Source organism: Anomaloglossus baeobatrachus, chromosome 2 (assembly GCF_048569485.1).
Source record: "Anomaloglossus baeobatrachus isolate aAnoBae1 chromosome 2, aAnoBae1.hap1, whole genome shotgun sequence".
In the NCBI taxonomy this organism is placed as follows: domain Eukaryota; kingdom Metazoa; phylum Chordata; class Amphibia; order Anura; family Aromobatidae; genus Anomaloglossus; species Anomaloglossus baeobatrachus.
Genome location: NC_134354.1, coordinates 476,627,391 through 476,646,922, shown reverse-complemented (window position 1 = coordinate 476,646,922; position 19,532 = coordinate 476,627,391). Strand labels below are relative to the sequence as shown.

The 19,532-nt window shown below is 43.6% G+C and overlaps 1 protein-coding gene across 2 annotated transcripts; it reads right to left on the bottom strand.

Moving 5' to 3' along the window:
- Positions 1-2,914: 2,914 nt before the first annotated feature.
- DERL2 (derlin 2) lies at positions 2,915-19,417 on the bottom strand. 2 transcript variants are annotated; one of them, XM_075336381.1, is made up of 7 exons: positions 19,242-19,406; positions 14,195-14,260; positions 11,342-11,415; positions 10,426-10,519; positions 6,102-6,297; positions 4,835-4,925; positions 2,915-3,694 (listed from the first exon to the last, which is right to left on the bottom strand). In XM_075336381.1, the coding sequence occupies exons 1-7, from the start codon at positions 19,332-19,334 to the stop codon at positions 3,589-3,591; spliced, it is 720 nt and encodes a 239-aa protein (XP_075192496.1). In that variant the 5' UTR covers positions 19,335-19,406; the 3' UTR covers positions 2,915-3,588. The 2 variants fall into 2 exon arrangements, with proteins under 2 accessions (XP_075192496.1, XP_075192497.1); XM_075336382.1 differs by lacking the exons at positions 2,915-3,694; positions 6,102-6,297; positions 10,426-10,519; positions 11,342-11,415 and having other exon boundaries at positions 4,836-4,925; positions 19,242-19,417.
- Positions 19,418-19,532: the final 115 nt, after the last annotated feature.

Sequence of the window (19,532 nt, the reverse complement as noted above, 5' to 3'; positions counted from 1 at the left end):
GGATCCCCTCTCTCGTGGTGCTGTCATGGGTGCTGGAAAAAACAAACTGTGTAGGAACAAAAAGGGCCAATATTTCTGTGTGGGTGCAGAAAATGAACTGCGTGGGTTCACGCTAACTACGGGGGAAGTACCAAGCGCAGGGCGAAAGGGGATGGAAACCCTGTGTCTAGGGAGAGGAAAGATTGTGAACACTGACCGAATCTACTGCTGGTTCCTGGGATCCCTCACCATCCTAGATAGGTTCCGCAACTATGCGCCGGGACGGATACTTGACCCTCGGTATCCCTAGTGCTGGACCCTAAATAGGGAACGGATGGGATGAGCTCTTCATCAACCCCACTAAACTACTACAGAAGACACAAGGGCGGCACACAGGGGAAAAAAGTACGAACTAATTAGCATTAGATGACTAAGGTAGAAGTTCAGCAGAGTTCTCAGCAATGACATCACAGAGGAGTACAAACCACCTGCTTGCAACCTCAACTTGAAGGAACTGAAAATATCACCAGCACAGTCCAAAGGAAGGAAGAGGTATTTAAACACTAAGGGAATACTGACAATCAACAGCTGGGTGGAAGTTGAGCTCCTGCTGGGTCCAAAAGGGAGAGATAAATCCAGCAGGAAAGTTATCTATACCAATGAATACCGAGAGCAGGAACAATGCAAAGTCGGGAAGCATTCTGTGCAGCCAAACGCTGTGACCTTCTATGGCCAGAAATCACATGACTGTCTGTCACCCGTGACAGTGTGGTTAGAATACAGAATGTACTGTTTTTGTAGTCATTACTTGTCCTTCTTTCCTATCTTTCAAAATCATGAAGTATGCCAATGTCAGCCATAAAACAAACAATAATGCATGCTGCAATTTCACTAATGTGTAGGACATACCCTACCATTAGCCTGGGTGCTGCCCCGGTGTGGTCTGGCAGCAATGACTGAAAATATACCCATCTAAGACCATGTTGGTGTTTTTATTATTAAAGAAGTCATCTGGGCACTCACTACTATGTGCTTTTTGAATGTTCCCTTTACTCTTCCTTTCTCCCAAAAATCTACAAAGCGACATTGGGGGCAGGGGCTAGGGACATAGCCACAGCTTGCTTCCTTTCATGAAGCATCACTGGTGACTCTTGTTTCAGGGGCTGGGCTAGTCCCTGTGCGATGTGCACAGTGACAGCGTGCTCTGTGGTGCCAGCTCAGATCAGCAGTAATGAGTCGGTAAAAGAGCAGCAAGTCAGGGCGCATTGTCAGAGTAACCACTGTGCAGTGCCCAGCACCGCCCCCCAGAATTAATGTCACTAGTCTCTGCATGTCGGGTATACGGACACCGCTCTGACAGTGTGCTCTGCTCTGTTGCTGGCTAGTTACTGTTGATCTGAGCTGGCATTTAAAGGGCGGCTTTGCACGTTGCGACATTGCACGTGCGATGTCGATGGGGTCAAATCGAAAGTGACGCACATCCGGCGTCGCAGTCGATATCGCAACGTGTAAAACCTTTTTGATACGATGAACGAGCGCAAAAGCGTCGTTATCATATCATCGCTGCAGCCGCCGACATTTCCATAATGCCGATGGTGCGACTAGTACGATGTTGTTCCTCGCTCCAGCGGCAGCACACATCGCTGTGTGTGAAGCCGTAGGAGCGAGGAACATCACCTTACCTGCCGCCGGCTGCAATGAGAAGGACGGAGGTGGGCGGGATGTTTACATCCTGCTCATCTCCGCCCCTCCGCTTCAATTGGCCGCCTGCCGTGTGACGTCGCTGTGACGCCGCACGACCCGCCCCCCTAAGGAAGGAGGCGGGTCGCCGGCCAGAGGGACGTCGCACGGCAGGTATGTGCGTGTGAAGCTGCCGTAGCGATAATAATCGCTACGGCAGCTTTCACTAGATATCGCACGTGCGACGGGGGCGGGACTATCGCTGCAGCATCGGTAACACATTGTTACCGATGTCGCAACGTGCAAAGCCCGCCTAAGTGTGCAAGTTGCATAGTGCACAGGCACTAGCCCAGCCTCTCAAACAGCATTTTAGGGAGAGGGCAGAGGCTGTGGTAGTGATCGCATCCTCTGCCGCTGATGATGCTTCTTTTGAGTATATCAGCATGCATTCAGAATTCTCAAACCAAGCGTCATCAAAAAGTAGGGGGGAAAAATAGAAAAGCATTTAGTGTAGTGAGGGAATTATTAATGCAAGCATACTGGAAATTAGTTTAGATTACAGCACTTAAGGGTTTAGAATGAGAATTACTTTGGCCTTCAGACTACCCCTGTAACCTGTGGATTTTCAGCTTCTAATACAAGCTATGAGGAAAATCTGCACATAAAACTCAGCGTACCTGAAAGAGAAAATGACATGTTGTGGATTTCAAACAAGTATCACTGCTCCGTTTACGCTGATGCATCGTATATATATATATATATTATATATATTATATATATATATATATATATATATATATATATATATATATATATATATATATATATATATATATATATATATATATATATATATATATATATATATATATATATATATATATATATATATATATATATATATATATATATATATATATATATATATATATATATATATATATATATAGTGAAAAAAAAAGATGCGAAAAACAAAAACGAAACCCCAAGAACAATGTCCAAAAAACCATTTCAGGGAAAAAACAAAAAAAGAAACAAAAACACCCTCTGTCGGCGTCTTCCTTAAGTGTTTTCTGCAGGAGAAACTCAATGGCTATACAGGTATGGTAAGAGTAAAATGCTACATTTGTTTTTGCAAGAACTTAGTAATTTTACCAGTTTAAAATGATGAGAAATCCCCGTTAATACCAACTAAGTGTGCAAGTGTTAATTCCCCCCATTATCTCACACATGGAAGATGCCAGGAATTTGGAACCTTGATTAAAAGCACAACTTCTGTGGATTTATTGTGCATATAAAATATTATATAATACACAAACTTCTTTTTCTTCTAGGATTCCTTGTGTTTCCATCCCCCTAACGAAACGCAGTAATAAAACAACCAATTAGTTATCATCTGATAATCAAACCAAGAAATCAGCCAGCACAGCAAAGTTTGTCACGGTGCAGTCTAGGGTCGTAATATATAGAAAATAAGCATCTTGCGTTGTGTCGCACAGAAGAGGAATGGCTGTTGTTGTATGACCCCTATATTGTGCAGTTCATTGGCATTTGCACAGTCTTCTCTACACATAGTATAGTCTGTGTTCTGCAAAAACCTGGACAATCCATGTCCTTAAAGATTTTCTTTTTTTTTTTATCAAAAATAAAGAAATAACACAACTGTTAAAAAGCAATAAAGAAGTCTGCACAATCTGATTAAATAGTATCAGTTTCCATATTTCCAGTTTAGGGTCCAAGAGCTTCAAGTACCATTGCAAACAAGTCCTCTATAGGGAGGCACTGGTGGGAAAATAAAAAGGTCTCCTTGTGTCAGTCAATGGAATAAAGTGCTTCCTGTTCTGGAGAACGGTAGGTTATCTCTACAACAGGGCAATGTGCATTCAAGACGACATTACACGAGTTCAGCTCCTGTGGGACACTTTCTCTTTAACCTCCAAGTCTTTGTCCTTCTCCCCAAGCAAATCCTCCAGGACGATCTTCTGGGAGTGGATTGTAGTTTGGGTCTTCATCTTGTGTATCAAATATTGCTTTCCTGCAAATTAAACGATGTGAAAGCATTATATAACCACATTTGTTACTTCCTATGCTCACTAAAACATAGTCCACAATAAAAATGATCTAGCCCAAACTGGGCAGAAAGGCAGAGTCTCACTGTAGACACCTTAATAGGGTTAGGGTTTTACCAAGACTAAAAGTTATTTATAGGATAGCAGATAACTTACTGACTGCCGAGACCTCAGTGATCTAGCGAATAGTGGTTTCCCCCCATCTGAGTAATGCAGGTTATGCATGTGAAACTCCACTCCATTCATTGTCACTTGGAATGTCGGAAGTATCCGACATCCCCTATGCTATGGATCCCGACTAATGTTCAATCTTGGTAAAACCCCTTTAAGTATGACAAAATTTAATGTGACAAGACAATGCCAAAATGCTGGCTGAACACCGGGGACAGAATGCTTATTGAATAGAGTCTCGTGTAGGTATATGGGGATTTATCCTTTACCCTTGCTCACCAGCGACACTTGCTTTCTTACTAGATGTATGTAAGCATGGACAATGAGTTCGGCATGGCTGTCAACTAAAGGCCGCTTTACACGCTACGATTTATCTGACGATCTCATTAGCGATGTGACACGCCCAGATCGTAGTTACGATTTGCCGAGATCGCTCATAGGTCGTTTATTAGCGGTCACACGTAACGATCGCACAAGCGACGCAAAATCATTCAGCGATATATTGTTTGACCAAGGCGGCCGTGTGGATGTTGTTCGTCGTTTACAGGGTGTCAATTGTACCAATATGTCTGCTGCGTTCCAAACGATGGACAATATTTTGAAAGTGAACGACGTGTCAACGATCAACGATTTTCAACCTATTTACGATCGTTTGGAGTTGTAGGTGTCACACGCAACGACGTCGCTAACTATGCCGGATGTGTGTCACGGAATCCGTGACCCCGACGACATATCGTCAGATAAATTGTAGCGTGTAACACCACCTTAAGTCGACGGAACCGGGGATTCCCAGCCAGTCTCCCACATTGGCAGGCCTCAAAATAAGTAAAGTCTGCGATCCAAATAGGGCAGGGACAAGGAGTTCAGAATGGCCGTCGTGGATGTAAGCATGCAGAGGTTAGAGAGATTTGTCCCTGAATCTGCAGGTCACTTACAAAATGTATGGAGTCTTCAAAATTCTTCCTCCTCCAGGCTGGTTAGGAAACACATCCTCCAAGAAGAAATAGATGTGTCCAACTGCAATACCTAAAATGAATAAAAGCAGCAAAAGAAAAAAGTCAAAGTGCAAACTATGAACAGAACTTGGCCACTAACACAAAAACGTTCCCATAAGGTTACATCTATGTGTATCCATATCAGCATTACCAGAGCTGCCAGTTTTCTAATGCTTTGAGTAAACATGCCCTCCAGAAAATAAATGAGCCAGACAGATTACTAGAAGCAATGCCAAAGGTATAAAGGATTGGGTAAACACAGCGAAGCACCAGTTTTGGGCAACTTTACATTGCACAGTATTGTCAGTTCTCCCCCCTCCCCGTCATTAGCAGAGGTGCTGATCCATGCGATCGAGCAGTGGCTATGAGCATTATAGACAATGTCTCAATGTCACCTATGAGGCTGATCAACACAGACCGGAGCATAAGTGGAGCAGAGTGATGAGCGAACCCACAATGCTTGGTAATCAAAATGAGCAGGTCAGACACTTGGATGGACTCGACTCGTTTACCGAGTATTATGGAATACAATGAGGGACAAGACCATTTTTCCCTTAAGATCTTTCGGGAAAAATGCTTTGAGTTTCCCATTCACTTCCGTCATACTCAGTACTCGACTCGAGCCCGTCCAAGTCTCCGACCTGCTCATCCGGAACAATCCTCGCGTTTTCTATTGACTTCCATTGCACTCCGTATTCGCCAAGAGCCCAACTGAGCGACCGACCTGTTCATTTCCAGTATCCAGCACGGTAGTGCAGGATCATCACTTTCCACTTATCCTCTGGTCTTTGCTTTATATGTGACGTTATGTCTATAGCACTCGTAAACACTGCGCTGTTTGCAGCAGCTCTGCTGATGGGGGGAGGGGAGTTGACAATACATTGCCCTAGTATAGAGTCATCGCTGAACAATGCAAAAGCTCAATGTATTTTATCAGTCTGTAATTCCATAGACTACAAAAAAAAAATTGAAACTGGACAAAATCTTGCCCGTAATGGGCAGTGCTAAGACACCGTAAGCAGTCTTATTTTTCCCTAAAACTAATTACATTTATAAGATTTTTTTCCTCTTTAAACGTGATAGAGGTGGGTTCCAATGTGAATTTTAATCTTTCCTGGAGGGGAGAACATATGGACAATACAACTGGAGGGGGGAAAACATAAACATTAACTCCAACAACTTTCATACCAGGAAGTACTGATCTTACCCAAAAGATCCACAATAATTGAATTCCCCAGCAACAGTGAAAAGCCCATGAGGACCCATGGAAGGAATGGAGCCTGGAAATTCAGAAGCCCAAAAAAGTTCATTCGAACATAAGGATTTCTCCTGCTCCATACATACACAAGCATTATTGTAAAAGCTTGGCCTAGGAAAACTAAATTGACAAAAAGTCCAAAAATCTAAAAAAAGATTAAGGAAAAGACAAATCTATGCATGTTAAAGGGGGTGTCACCACCCAAACTCATTTTAAACTAATCAAATAGTCATAGGGGACGACAAGGGTGCATTCAGATGATTGCATAAATCGGACAAAGATTGGACTGCACTGCTCGGCATGGCGGTGGCTCTCCTGACCCGAGCGTGACAGCTACATAAAAACACATGAAAATGTCACACTCGGGTTGGGGGAGCCACGGCCAGTCTGAGCATTGCGGTCCATTCTAATGTTTATATATACGATCTATGAGGTTAAGGTCGTAATGCACCCTAAAAGTCATGCCTGTAAGGTAGGGTTTTTTTGTGTTGAAAATGATCGCTATTCATTATGCAATTGAGTGAAATCCATGCACCCTTAGTTTGGCCATATTCCCAGGGCACCATTCCACCTCTCAATTACCGTCCGCTTCCCTTCTGTAGATTGGCAGACTTACTTGCCCAGAACAAGCGGTGGTTGAACTGAAAACATGATGACGTGTGCAAAGTGAAGGCGCGGAGCTGGCACAGCAGACAGGAAAGAGCAATGCATGTAAATGCTGTCAGTCACCAAGGGGGGGGGGGAGGGGTGCACCAATGACCCTCACTAGCAGAAGGAATAAAAATCGCTTTATGCCCAAAGAAATCAGAAGACACTATAGCACAGTTAGTCAAATAAGTGTCCCCTATAATAATCCCATCTGAGCTTTGGGGGTGACAGACTGCCTCTAAAGTTAGTTAGGTGTGCAAAGGGTTATATTTATTCAGATCTACTCTAATATTTTCACTGCAAATTGATTTTAAGGCAAATTTCATACTTAACACAAATTATATATATATATATATATATATATATATATATATATATATATATATATATATATATATATATATATATATATATATATATATATATATATACATACATACACACACACACACAAACACACACACACACGCAGCTAAATACTAAACTAAAAACTGAATTTACAAGCCTGGGAATTTTCATGGATCAAATCCCAGCATTTGTATAAAAGATGTTGTCCACTACTATACTATTTATGGCCTATCCTTAGGATAGCTCATCAATCTCTGATCAGCCGGCATCTGAAATCCCGCACCAACGACAATCAGCTGTTGTCTGTCCAGGCGGAAGCAGGAGGCCGAAATGCCCAGTTCTGGAGCTGCTCCATTTTCCTATAGTGGCTGGGTACTGTACATCCGTCTCTTGAACAGCTGATCGGTAGGGGTGTCGGGAGTTGGCTGGAAGCACGGGAAGCGACACCAAGCACAGTGATTGCTCCAGACCAAAAACAAAAAGCAAAGTGTGCACAGCTGGCATCAAGGTGGGCAAATAATACTTAAAGGGGCTGTCCACTTTCAGAAAACTATGGGCTTTAAGTGTTAGATAGAATTTCCAAAAATCTCTACAATCCTGCTGGCAAAAAATATGCAAGCTCATCGTATCACTGTTTTAAGGCCATGTGCCCACGCTGCGAATTTACCGCGGATTTGCTGCAGAAAATGTGTCTAACATTGCTGCAGTCATTCCCCAGCAAATTCTATGCGTTTTTCATACCCGTGGATTTTCCGTTGCGGAATTAATGAGCATGTCACTTCTTTTCTGCAGGTACCTGCGGTTTTTGGCATAGATAATGGTAAAAACCGCGGGGACCAATTTGCGGAAAATCTGCGGCAAAAAACGCGGGTGCGGCCGCCCGCACAGACAGCCCCCTGGCTGCCCGCACAGACAGCCCCCTGGCTGCCCGCACAGAGACAATTCACCATCTACCGGTAAGCTATATTCAGATTTTAAGACACACCCTTCATTTTTCCTCCCAAATGTTTGGGAGGAAAAGTGTGTCTTAGAAGCCGAAAAATACGGTAATTAACTCATTAGGTGCCAAATACTTTGATTGCCAATATCTCTGCATTTTTCCAGTTCAACATGAAAAATATGGTGAAAAGGTCCCCGTAATTGAAAGGTTTAACAATACACTACGTCTCTTTAGAAGACTATATCATGCTCTCACATGTTCAACCATTAACACACCACTGAGCTGCAGGTCTAAAATATGAGATACATACATACATACATACATACATACATACATACATACATATATATATTACACATACATACATACATACATACATACATATATATAAGCTGAATGTGTGTGTTTTTGTATGTATGTGTGTATGTCCGGGATTGGCATCTGCACCGTCGCAGCTACAGTCACAAAATTTTGCACACTCACACGTCTGGACCCCGAGAGCGTTCCAATTTACCAATCAATTTTGCCTCTATCTACATAATGGGGAAAAGTGTAACGAAAAGTGTATCCGCAACGTCGCATTTACAATCACGAAATTTTGCACAGACACCTCATGTGACCCAGGGAACGTGGTAAACTATATTTTGACAGGAAAATGTAACCCCGCCCTTTACGGTTACTCTCCAAAAAACATGGCTCCATTAAAGTAAATGGAGCCTGGAACTACAGGTTATTAGTAGGAGCTGTGAGTGGTTGCTATAGGAACAAAAGACATTCATAGTATAAGAAGCTTATATGTGAGGTAATAAAACGTCGGTGGGGAGACAGACCTGGAAAGAGACAGACCTGGAAAGAGACAGACCTGGAAAGAGACAGACCTGGAAAGAGACAGACCTGGAAAGAGACAGACCTGGAAAGAGACAGACCTGGAAAGAGACAGACCTGGAAAGAGACAGACCTGGAAAGAGACAGACCTGGAAAGAGACAGACCTGGAAAGAGACAGACCTGGAAAGAGACAGACCTGGAAAGAGACAGACCTGGAAAGAGACAGCCAGACAGGGAAGGAGGAGACAGCCAGAGAGACAGACAAAGATTGATGGGGAAAGACAGACCTTGATAGAGGCAGGCGGGGGGAAAAAAAGAGGCAGGCGGGGGGAAAAAAAGAGGCAGGCGGGGGGAAAAAAAAAGAGGCAGGCGGGGGGAAAAAAAAAAAAAAGAGGCAGGCGGGGGGAAAAAAAAAAGGCAGGCGGGGGGAAAAAAAAAAAGAGGCAGGCGGGGAAAAAAAAAAAGAGGCAGGCGGGGAAAAAAAAAAAAGAGGCAGGCGGGGGGAAAAAAAAAAAAAGAGGCAGGCGGGGGGAAAAAAAAAAAAAGAGGCAGGCGGGGGGAAAAAAAGAGGCAGGCGGGGGGAAAAAAAGAGGCAGGCGGGGGGAAAAAAAGGCAGGCGGGGGGAAAAAAAGAGGCAGGCGGGGGGAAAAAAAGAGGCAGGCGGGGGGAAAAAAAGAGGCAGGCGGGGGGAAAAAAAGAGGCAGGCGGGGGGAAAAAAAGAGGCAGGCGGGGGGAAAAAAAGAGGCAGGCGGGGGGAAAAAAAGAGGCAGGCGGGGGGAAAAAAAGAGGCAGGCGGGGGGAAAAAAAGAGGCAGGCGGGGGGAAAAAAAGAGGCAGGCGGGGGGAAAAAAAGAGGCAGGCGGGGGGAAAAAAAGAGGCAGGCGGGGGGAAAAAAAGAGGCAGGCGGGGGGAAAAAAAGAGGCAGGCGGGGGGAAAAAAAGAGGCAGGCGGGGGGAAAAAAAGAGGCAGGCGGGGGGAAAAAAAGAGGCAGGCGGGGGGAAAAAAAGAGGCAGGCGGGGGGAAAAAAAGAGGCAGGCGGGGGGAAAAAAAGAGGCAGGCGGGGGGAAAAAAAGAGGCAGGCGGGGGGAAAAAAAGAGGCAGGCGGGGGGAAAAAAAGAGGCAGGCGGGGGGAAAAAAAGAGGCAGGCGGGGGGAAAAAAAGAGGCAGGCGGGGGGAAAAAAAGAGGCAGGCGGGGGGAAAAAAAGAGGCAGGCGGAGGGAAAAAAAGAAAGAGGCAGGCGGGGGGAAAAAAGAGGCAGGCGGAACACATTACTTGGCCAATTTAGTTAAATCTGTGTGGAATATCTGGTGTTGAAATATATGTTGTGAAATGCTTCTATTAGCTTAGAAATGTAATTAAAAGGCAAAAACTATCTATTTGTTTTGTGGTTTTTGTGTGCACAATACATTTTTGTTAATACATTCTATTTTGTTAACAACAGTTATTAACCCGGGCGAAGCCGGGTAGTACAGCTAGTATATATATATATTTCTGATTACTTATAAAGGATACAGTCATTAAAAGGCCACCAAAGAGAAACATAAATACAAAATCTGCAGTACGACCACGAAACGATCCTTCTTCAAGCATACGGCAGTATCTATATCTGGAGTAGATGTTTTGTTAAGAAACAGTTCAAATAATGTATTGAAGAAACCAAGTCTCTGAATTAACACTTGACCCTGCATAAAACTAAGGCCCGATTCATCAAGCACAGTGATGGTCACGCCAATCTTGATGAAGTGGCGTGATGGGAGTCAGACGCCTCTGATTGATTAAGGGGAAATCACTGTGCACTTGTCTACAAATTGTACTCCAGTCAGGGACTGGAGTAAGATTTTGGATATTGGGATAGTACACTTCATCATGAATTAGGCGTACCCATTTTGGAATAACTGGGTGAAACTGGTGTAAAAAAATTAAAAAAGTCTAAAAAAAATGTTGCTATTTTTTGAAAGCTTTGATTAATTGGTCCATAAACGTACAGTCAGTGAGCACGGCCTAAGCTACTGACGTACTGAACATGACCGTATGTTCAAGGACCTGCAAGACCACCGCAGAGGGCCACAGGAGAGGACAAGGAACACAATTGCCTTATAAAAGGTTCTCTTTCTAAGCCACAAAGATTGGCTTTGTTTGCACTCAAGAAAAAAGGAAACGTAGAAAAAAAAAAAAAAATGGAAAAACGATATAGGATGTAGGAGAAAACAATGGACATGAGTTCAGCGTCCTTGTAATTTTGTATCTGAAAAGGATCTAAATTTTCGCAAAGTGGGAGGATATATTATATAATCCTCCTCAAAAACATTTAAAGGGAACCTGTCGCCATGAAAATGTAGCCTTAATGTCCTGTAAATCTAAACTTAAAATGGTTGAAATTGTTGTCATGCTAAACATCATGCCTGGAACTCCACATTATAAAGGATACAGAAAAATCATATTAAATAAAAAATTGAATCCGACTGGTCCAAAAAACAAGAAGTTTGTAACTAATCGCCATACCTAGGAAAAAAGAAAAAAAAATAATCAAAATACCATAGAAACACATTATTTATTAACATATAAGCATAAAACATGGGAACAGTTTCCGAGGCATCATAGAGAAACTGTACAGTGCCATTTAAAAGGATTGTCCAGTCTGGAATGAAAACTCTGCCAATGTTGGTTTATGCAGATGACACAAGCAAGCGACCAAGAGAGAGAACAAGAGAATCAGCCATCTACCAAGTTATTTCCTAATACATTTAGTAACAACAATCTAAATACATCAATTCATTTTTGTGCTGTTTAATAAAATGTAAGTTAATCAAATTTCATTATAACCCAGAAAAGGATATGGTCTAACGTCGACCAGAGTTGGCAACAACATGCGACCACTTACCAATCGCAGTACGTGTTCTGACCAATCACATGGCTGTCATGCCCGATCACATAGATGCCCTTACTCTACTACTTATGGATTCTCAAATATATACAGTGGCATGTAAAAGTTTGTGCACCCCTGGTCAAAATTAGTGTTATTGTGAACAGTTAAGCAAGTTGAAGATAAAATGATCTCTAAATGGCATAAAGTTAAAGATCAAACATTTCCTTTGCATTTTAAGCAAAAAAAAAAAAAAAAAAAAAATGTATTTTCATCTTTTACATTTTAAAAATTACAAAAAGGAAAATGGGCAGATGCAAAAGTTTGGGCACCCTTGGAAATTTGTGTGCTTAGATAACTATCCAAAATTTAAGACCTTATTTAGCCTATTAGGGCATAGCTTGTTCACTATCATCATTAGGAAATGCCAGGTGATGCAAATTTCACAGCTTTATAAAAACCAAGCCTCCTTTAACCTTGTGCCAAAAAAACAGCAGCCATGCCTTCTTCTAAGCAGCTGCCTAGCACTCTGAAAATGAAAATGGTGGAGGCCCACAAAGCAGGAGAAAGCTATAAGAAGATAGCAAAGTGTTTTCAAGTTGCCCTTTCCTCAGTATGAAATGTAATTAAGAAATGTCAGTTACGAGGAAGAGTAGAGGTCAAGATAAGGTCTGGAAAACTAAGCAAAATGTCTGTGAGAGCTGCTCGTAGGATTGCTAGAGGCAAATCAGAACCCATGATTGACTGCAAAAGACCTTCAGGAAGATTTAGCAGACTCTGGAGTTGTGATACATTGTTCTACTGTTCAGAGACATCTGCACAAATATGGCCTTCATGGAAGAGTCATCAGAAGAAAACCTCTCCTGCATTTTTACCATAACATTCAGCGTCAGAAGTATGCAAAAGAACATCTAAAGAAGATGATGTATTTTGGAAACAAGTCTTGTGAAGCGATGAGCGTTAAAAAAAAGAACTCTTTGGCCACAATGATTGATGTGGAGAAAAAAGGACACAGAATTTCAAGAAAAGAGTATCTCATCAACCATTAGCCATTAGCCATGGGGGTGGATCAATCATGTGGTGGGGTTCTGCTGCAGCCAATGGCATGGAGAACATTTTACGGGTAGAAAAAATAATGGATTCAATGAAATGTCAACTAATTCATGATGCAAACATAACGCTATATGTAAAAAAGCTGAAGTTGAAAAGAGGATGGCTTCCACAAATGGATATTATCCTAAACACATGTGAAAATCCATAATAGACGACCTTAAAAGGTGCAACCTGAAGGTTTTACAATGGCCCCTGATCTGAACATCATTGAAAATCTGTGGCTAAACCTCAAAAGAGCAATGCATGCAAGACGACTCAGGAATCTCACAGAACTGGAAGACTTCTCCAAGTAAGAATGGATGAAAATCTCTCAAATAAGAATTCAAACACTCTTGGTTGGCTACAAAAAGCGTTTATAAGCTATGATACGTGCCAAAGGGGGTGCTACTAGGTACTAACTGTGTAGGGTGCCCAAACTTTTGAATCGACCCATTTTCCATTTTTGTTAATTTAAAAATGCAAAACATGAAAATATATGTGTATAATATATATATATATATATTATATATATATATATATATATATATATATATATATATATATATTATATATATTCCCCTAAAATACAAAGGAAAGGTGTCATCATTAACTTCATGCCTTTCAGAGATCATTTCATCTTCAACTTGCTTAGCTGTTCACAATAACAGTAATTTTGACTAGGGGTGCCCAAACCTTTTCATGCCACTGTATATGACAGCAATCGAAACATCATTTCACATCATCACATTTCGCTGGCTCACAGCCGGACTCCGCTGGCTCACAGCCGGACTCCGCTGGCTCACAGCCGGACTCCGCTGGCTCACAGCCGGACTCCGCTGGCTCACAGCCGGACTCCGCTGGCTCACAGCCGGACTCCGCTGGCTCACAGCCGGACTCCGCTGGCTCACAGCCGGACTCCGCTGGCTCACAGCCGGACTCCGCTGGCCCGCTGATTGTGAATGTCTTTCAATATTAGTTTTCACACCTTATGTGGTTTCCATGGCCCATAGGCCGGTGTCTACTATACCCGATTGGTAATCCTGCACTGCTTCTATTTTATTCTGTCAATAAGAACATCTCGAAAACCAGAGCACAGCATTTGTATCAAATAGAAACCTATTAAATATCTGCCAACAGCTGTGTATTTTTGGAAAAAAAAAAAAAAAAAAAAAAAGGACTTTCAATAGATCTGAAGCAAAAATTAACACCTGGCAGCATAAACGGTAACTTCCCGGAGAAGATACTGAGCGCTCCTACAGCATTCTGCCACATCACATCATCACAAAACAGTCATATAAAGACATGGCCAAAACCTAGAAAACTTACCTGGTAATGTCTGAATATCAGTTCAGGGTTGAAATATAGCTGAAATGGTGTGATAATTTCTAATTGCTGGTAAAAGAGAAAACAGGAGGTAAAGTTAATGTACACAGTCACACGTAGCTCCCTAACCCGGAGCCATTCCTGCCGTGTTATTATAGATACACTTCATACACAGTGAAGCTGAAGGTACTCGCTGTACTAACCGGGGACGCTGCAATCCTCAAGGTGTATAGATCTGTTCCAGCTCAGCGACATTACTAGTGAAGCTGGCCAACAAAGCAAACATGGACGGTTTGCGTATTGTTTGGCTTTCTTATGAGCGTCTTCACATACACCACACGCTCCAATTGTCTTGAATAGCACATTTTAAGTTCATTTTTGGTGACTTATTTTCTATATATAATTAATGTTTAACACCCTAATTATGAGAAGCCGAGGTGATAAACACAGCTACCCAAAGCACACTGCATTAAAAAAAAAAAGGCAACTAATGTCAATAATTAGAACAGTATTTTTACTTCATTTAAATCTATAAAGGGGTTTCTTAATATTATAGCATTCCTGACCTATCCTAAAGGGAACCTGTCAGGACATTCATGCTGTGCAAGCTGCGGTCAGCGTGATTCAAAGCCCGGCTGTAAGGCCGGTTTCAGACATCAGTGTTTAATCAGGTACCAGTCACACGCATGGTTATGGTCATACGTGTGTCATACATGTGTCACGTACCGGGTAAAACACGTGTCTCTGTAATGAAAAGATGTTCTATATTTACCTGTACCCAGCGATGCTGTCTCCGGCTCTGCTGCCTCCCGCTCCTGACCCCTGCTCATTATTTTCATTGATTATTCACTGGCTGAGGATCTGGAAGCCGGAGCATCGCGGGGACAGCACCGCCGGGGACAGCACCGCCGGGGACAGCACCGCCGGGGACAGCACCGCCGGGGACATCGCCGGTGACAGGTGAGTATACAGCAATTTGTGCAGTGACATCCAGGGACTCATCAGGGTTCCCAATGAACTCTCATGAACCCCTGGAAGTCACCATCGTGACACTCGCTGTAATGCAGTTGTCGCAGGGGTGTCATCAGGTGGTCATCAGAGTTCATTGGGAAATCCGATGTCCTCCTGGACCTCCCTGAACACACACTGCTGGCAGGATACTCACCTGTCACTAGCGATGTCCCCAGCCATGCTGTCCACGGCGGTGCTGTCTCCAGCGCAGTCACCGTGATGCCCCTGCTCTCAGCTACTCAACGTGGTGAATAATCAATGAAAATAATAAGCAGGGGGTCAGGAGCGGGAGGCAGCAGAGCCGGAGACAGAATCGCTGGATACAGGTAAACATAGAAAATCTTTTTAATTAAAAACCCGTGTTTTCTCCGGTACGTGTCACACTGATATCACACGGATCACATCAGTGTGCGCTCCGTGTGACACCCGTGCTGCTGGAGAAAAAACGGGCGCGTCTCCGTGTGAAATAGCGGGGCCACACGGTCCGTGTGAAAACACAGCCGTGTGAGAGTGCACAATAGGGCAACATTGGTACGTGTGACATCCGTGTAAAATACGGATGTCACACGTACCTAAAACACGGACGTCTGAAACCAGCCTAAGATATATTTCTCTGAAATGATCAGGAGATCTCCTTTATCTGACCGGATCTCCTCTCAGTGCCAATGCAGGTGATGAGCTCTGGGAGAACTGACACGATATCCATTGATCCTATACTGATGACGTGTCCTAACAATATTGGAAATAATCAAAAGTCACAAACAACCCCCGATAGGCCATGTTCACATGTTGCCTTTTTTGCAGCATTTTTCATGGGTTTTATGCAAATTAAAAGCTGCTTTTTAAAGAACCAGCAAAAGCTATGAGATATGAGAAATCTTGGGCACACAACTGCTTTTTTTTCTTGATTAAAATGGAAAACTGCTGCATTAGTTAAAGCAGCATGTTAATGATTTCAGCGTTTTTTGCAACCATAGAATGCAAAGAGTAAGTGCAAACACTTAGCTATCAGTTTTTCAACGTTCGGTGAAATAAATGCAGGGAAGCAGGATGTACAACCCATTTATTTCTGTAATTTTCCACAAGTATAAATCATATTGTCTTGATATTCTCATATGACCATGAATGTTTTTCCTGACTCTTTACAGTTTAACACTAGAACTACTGAGGTAGTCATTTTGACTACTTTGCACCATGTATTTCTATATAGGTGTCACGAGTCTAGTAATTCTAGTGTTAAATACGTGATAGGTGTTCAACTTCACAATGGCCTACCAGCATGTAAAAGTACACAATGCCCTACCAATGTGTGAAAGTACACAATGCCCTACCAATGTGTGAAAGTACACAATGTCCTACCAACTGAATGGCCTACCAATGTAAGAAAGTAAACAATGCCCTACCAATGTGTGAAACTACACAATGCCCTACGAGTGTGTGAAAGTAAACAATGCCCTACCAGTGTGTGAAAGTAAACAATGCCCTACCAGTGTGTGAAAGTAAACAATGCCCTATCAATTAAACTCCCCCTGTTGTCTTTCATGAACTCATGTAACCTTAGTTCATGACTATGCTTCATACATGAATCCAACATCCAGTTTTTTTTGTTCAAAATAGTCACCATTTTTAAGACAAACTTTTTCCTCTAATTTGATGTAGTTGCCTTTTTACCAAAAAGGTTTTATGGTGTCACATGTATAGCATTGGTGGCCTAACACCTTGTGCTGTTCATGCTTGCACGGTGGAAGCAAAGCTGACTTTGGCATCTTGAAAAAGGTTTTTGCTGCAAAAAAGCAAACAATAAAAAAGCAATGTGTAACCATAGCCTAATGCACTTTTTTGGGCCAAGACAAAATTGCATGTCTGGGTTATTGTATGTTTTCACTATAAAGGTCTTTAAAATATTTGGAAAATGACAGAAAATAAATTATATGTTTTAATTATTGCAAATATAAGAAAGCCACTAGAAATGCACAGATAAAAGATTAACAATTGTGAATTTTGGGGTTTTTTTTGCGTATGTTGAAGGAGACCGGACAGCTCTTTCACTCCCTCCAGTTTTCAGATTCTGTCTTCTTGGAAGAGTGCGCCACACCTGACTTTTTGGCACCAGGGCGCTCCTCCTGCATGACCTGACAGCGCGGATCAGCCGCATCATTGCTTTTCTGGCCCAAACTGTGTGCTCTCTGAATCTACTATTACAGGCCAATTTGATTTTGTATGATCAGAGGAGCGCAATAGCATTGCAGCTGTCCGGGAGCTATCAGCCCGCTCCAGAGATCCTGGCCAACCTCAGTGCAGTGCTTACAAGCTCAGACATTTGTACCTACCGGGCAGGTTAAAGGGTACTGTCACCTTATTCACGCTATCAAAATCATAAGCTGCACTGCTCCGAGCCTTGTTGCACACTGTCACTTTATGTGACTGCAGACTTGTGTATCCTCACATCGCACGCACTGTGCCCTGAGGATTCTCCGGTGTCAGAGCCGGGAACAGTGGTCACGTGGCTGCAAGTACGTGATATGCAAGTGTACTTAGCAATGCCGCACTTATCCAGTCTAAACGTGGCCAGGACTACGCAAGTCTTGGCCATGTGACCACTGGTCCCAGCTCTGAAACCTGTAAATCCTCGCAGTGCACAGTGTGTGGATTTACAAGTCTGCAGAGTGACAGAGTGACTGCAGACTTGTGGACTTAGAGCAAACAACCCCTTTAAAGACCCCGCTAAGGACTAAAGGGTACTTTACACACAACGATATCATTAACGATATATCGTCAGGGTCACGGTGTTCGTGACGCACATCTGGCGTCATTAGCGATATCGTTGTGTGTGACTAAAAGGAGCGACGATCAATGCTCGGAAAAACATCAAAAATCGTTGATTCCTTGCTCCTTTTCATAATATTGTTGGTGGTGCATGCCGCTGGTTTTTCATAGTTCCTGCGGCATCACACATTGCTGTGTGTGACACCGCAGGAACGACGAACATCTCCTTACCTGTGTCCACCGGCAATGAGGAAGGAAGGAGGTGGGCGGCATGTTCCGGCCGCTCATCTCCACCCCTCCTCTGCTATTGGGCGGCCGCTTAGTGACGCTGAACGACCCGCCCCCTTAAAGGAGAGATTGTTCGGTGTCTCCAGCGACGTCGCTAAGCAGGTATGTGCGTGTGATGCTGCCGTAGCGATATTGCTCGCTACGGCAGCGATCACCCCCATGACGAAACAGCGATGCGGGTGCTATCGCTAGCAATGTCACAGCGTGTAAAGCCCCCTTAAGGCCGGCCAGGGGTAACACTGGACTAGTCACACTGGAACGTTTCAGAAAAATATATACTGGTCTACAATTGTGCATTTAGGCTCTGGTTCATGCTCTGGTGTTCGGGCATCATGAATCGAGTGACAGGTTCCTTTAATTATAGGGTCACACACATTCTATGCTGGGCACTATGTTGGGATTTCTATCGAACCCCCCCCCAAAAAAAAACGCCAACAGAGCCATTCAAAAACATGGTAGACCACGAATACATCAAGGACGGGGCCAAAAAGCCTCCAAAGTGTCTCCACTATCTCCTTTAAAACTAATGGCTCCGTCAGGGTTTCCGACTAACTCCACCATAGCGGCGAGCACCGTATGTGTGAACAGCGCCTGACTTTACCTAGGTCCTTAGGGTGTAATGGGGGATAGTGGACTATAGCACGCGCCAGTGTCAGTCCCATGAGGGGCTCAGGTCAAGCAGGCTGCAGTCCAGAGCCATGTCATCTAGGACCCCCATTCTCAGGATGCTCAGACCCCAGGACTCTGTATGGTACTCCCTGCACTGTGAATAGGTAATACTAGTGTGGGACCAGCCCTTTATGGAATAGTGTCTATTGCCTGCACACCTCTGCTGAGCACTGGCCACATACATCTCCCAGTGACGTGTCCCTGCGCTCACTGTCATTCTGTCCCAGGACATACAGCTAAGCCATCACTGTGCTGCTGGCCGTGGTCACCATGGGAATGCCAGCAGCACGGGGCAGGCGCTATATCCGCCACTTACCACTACAGCGGTGGTGAGCACACAGGCCGTGGTGTACGCTCTGGTCACAGGCGGGATCTGCATATACTCCTGCCGGAAAGTCTGGTACGCCATCTTGCTGCCTCCCACCGCTCCTCCGCTCCTCCGCTCTCATCTCCGCCTCGTCCAGACCTAGCACATCATACAGACACATTCAAATGCCTGCACAGCTGATAACCAATTGCCGCACGGCTACGATCATTTACTCCTTCTGATTGGCTATCTGTTCTGTCGCTCCCGCCCACAGCGCGTAGTAATGTCACGTCTGCAGGC

What these genes read in the sequence shown, in the direction of transcription:
- DERL2 (XM_075336381.1), bottom strand. Translation starts at nt 19,334, where the DNA reads ATGGCGTACCAGACTTTCCGGCAGGAGTATATGCAGATCCCGCCTGTG. An exon ending in TTGGTGGCCTTTTAATGACT is followed by an intron (nt 6,298 to 10,425) that starts GTATCCTTTATA and finishes ATCTTTTTTTAG; the next exon opens with ATTTTTGGACTTTTTGTCAA. An exon ending in AATTATTGTGGATCTTTTGG is followed by an intron (nt 4,926 to 6,101) that starts GTAAGATCAGTA and finishes TATTCATTTTAG; the next exon opens with GTATTGCAGTTGGACACATC.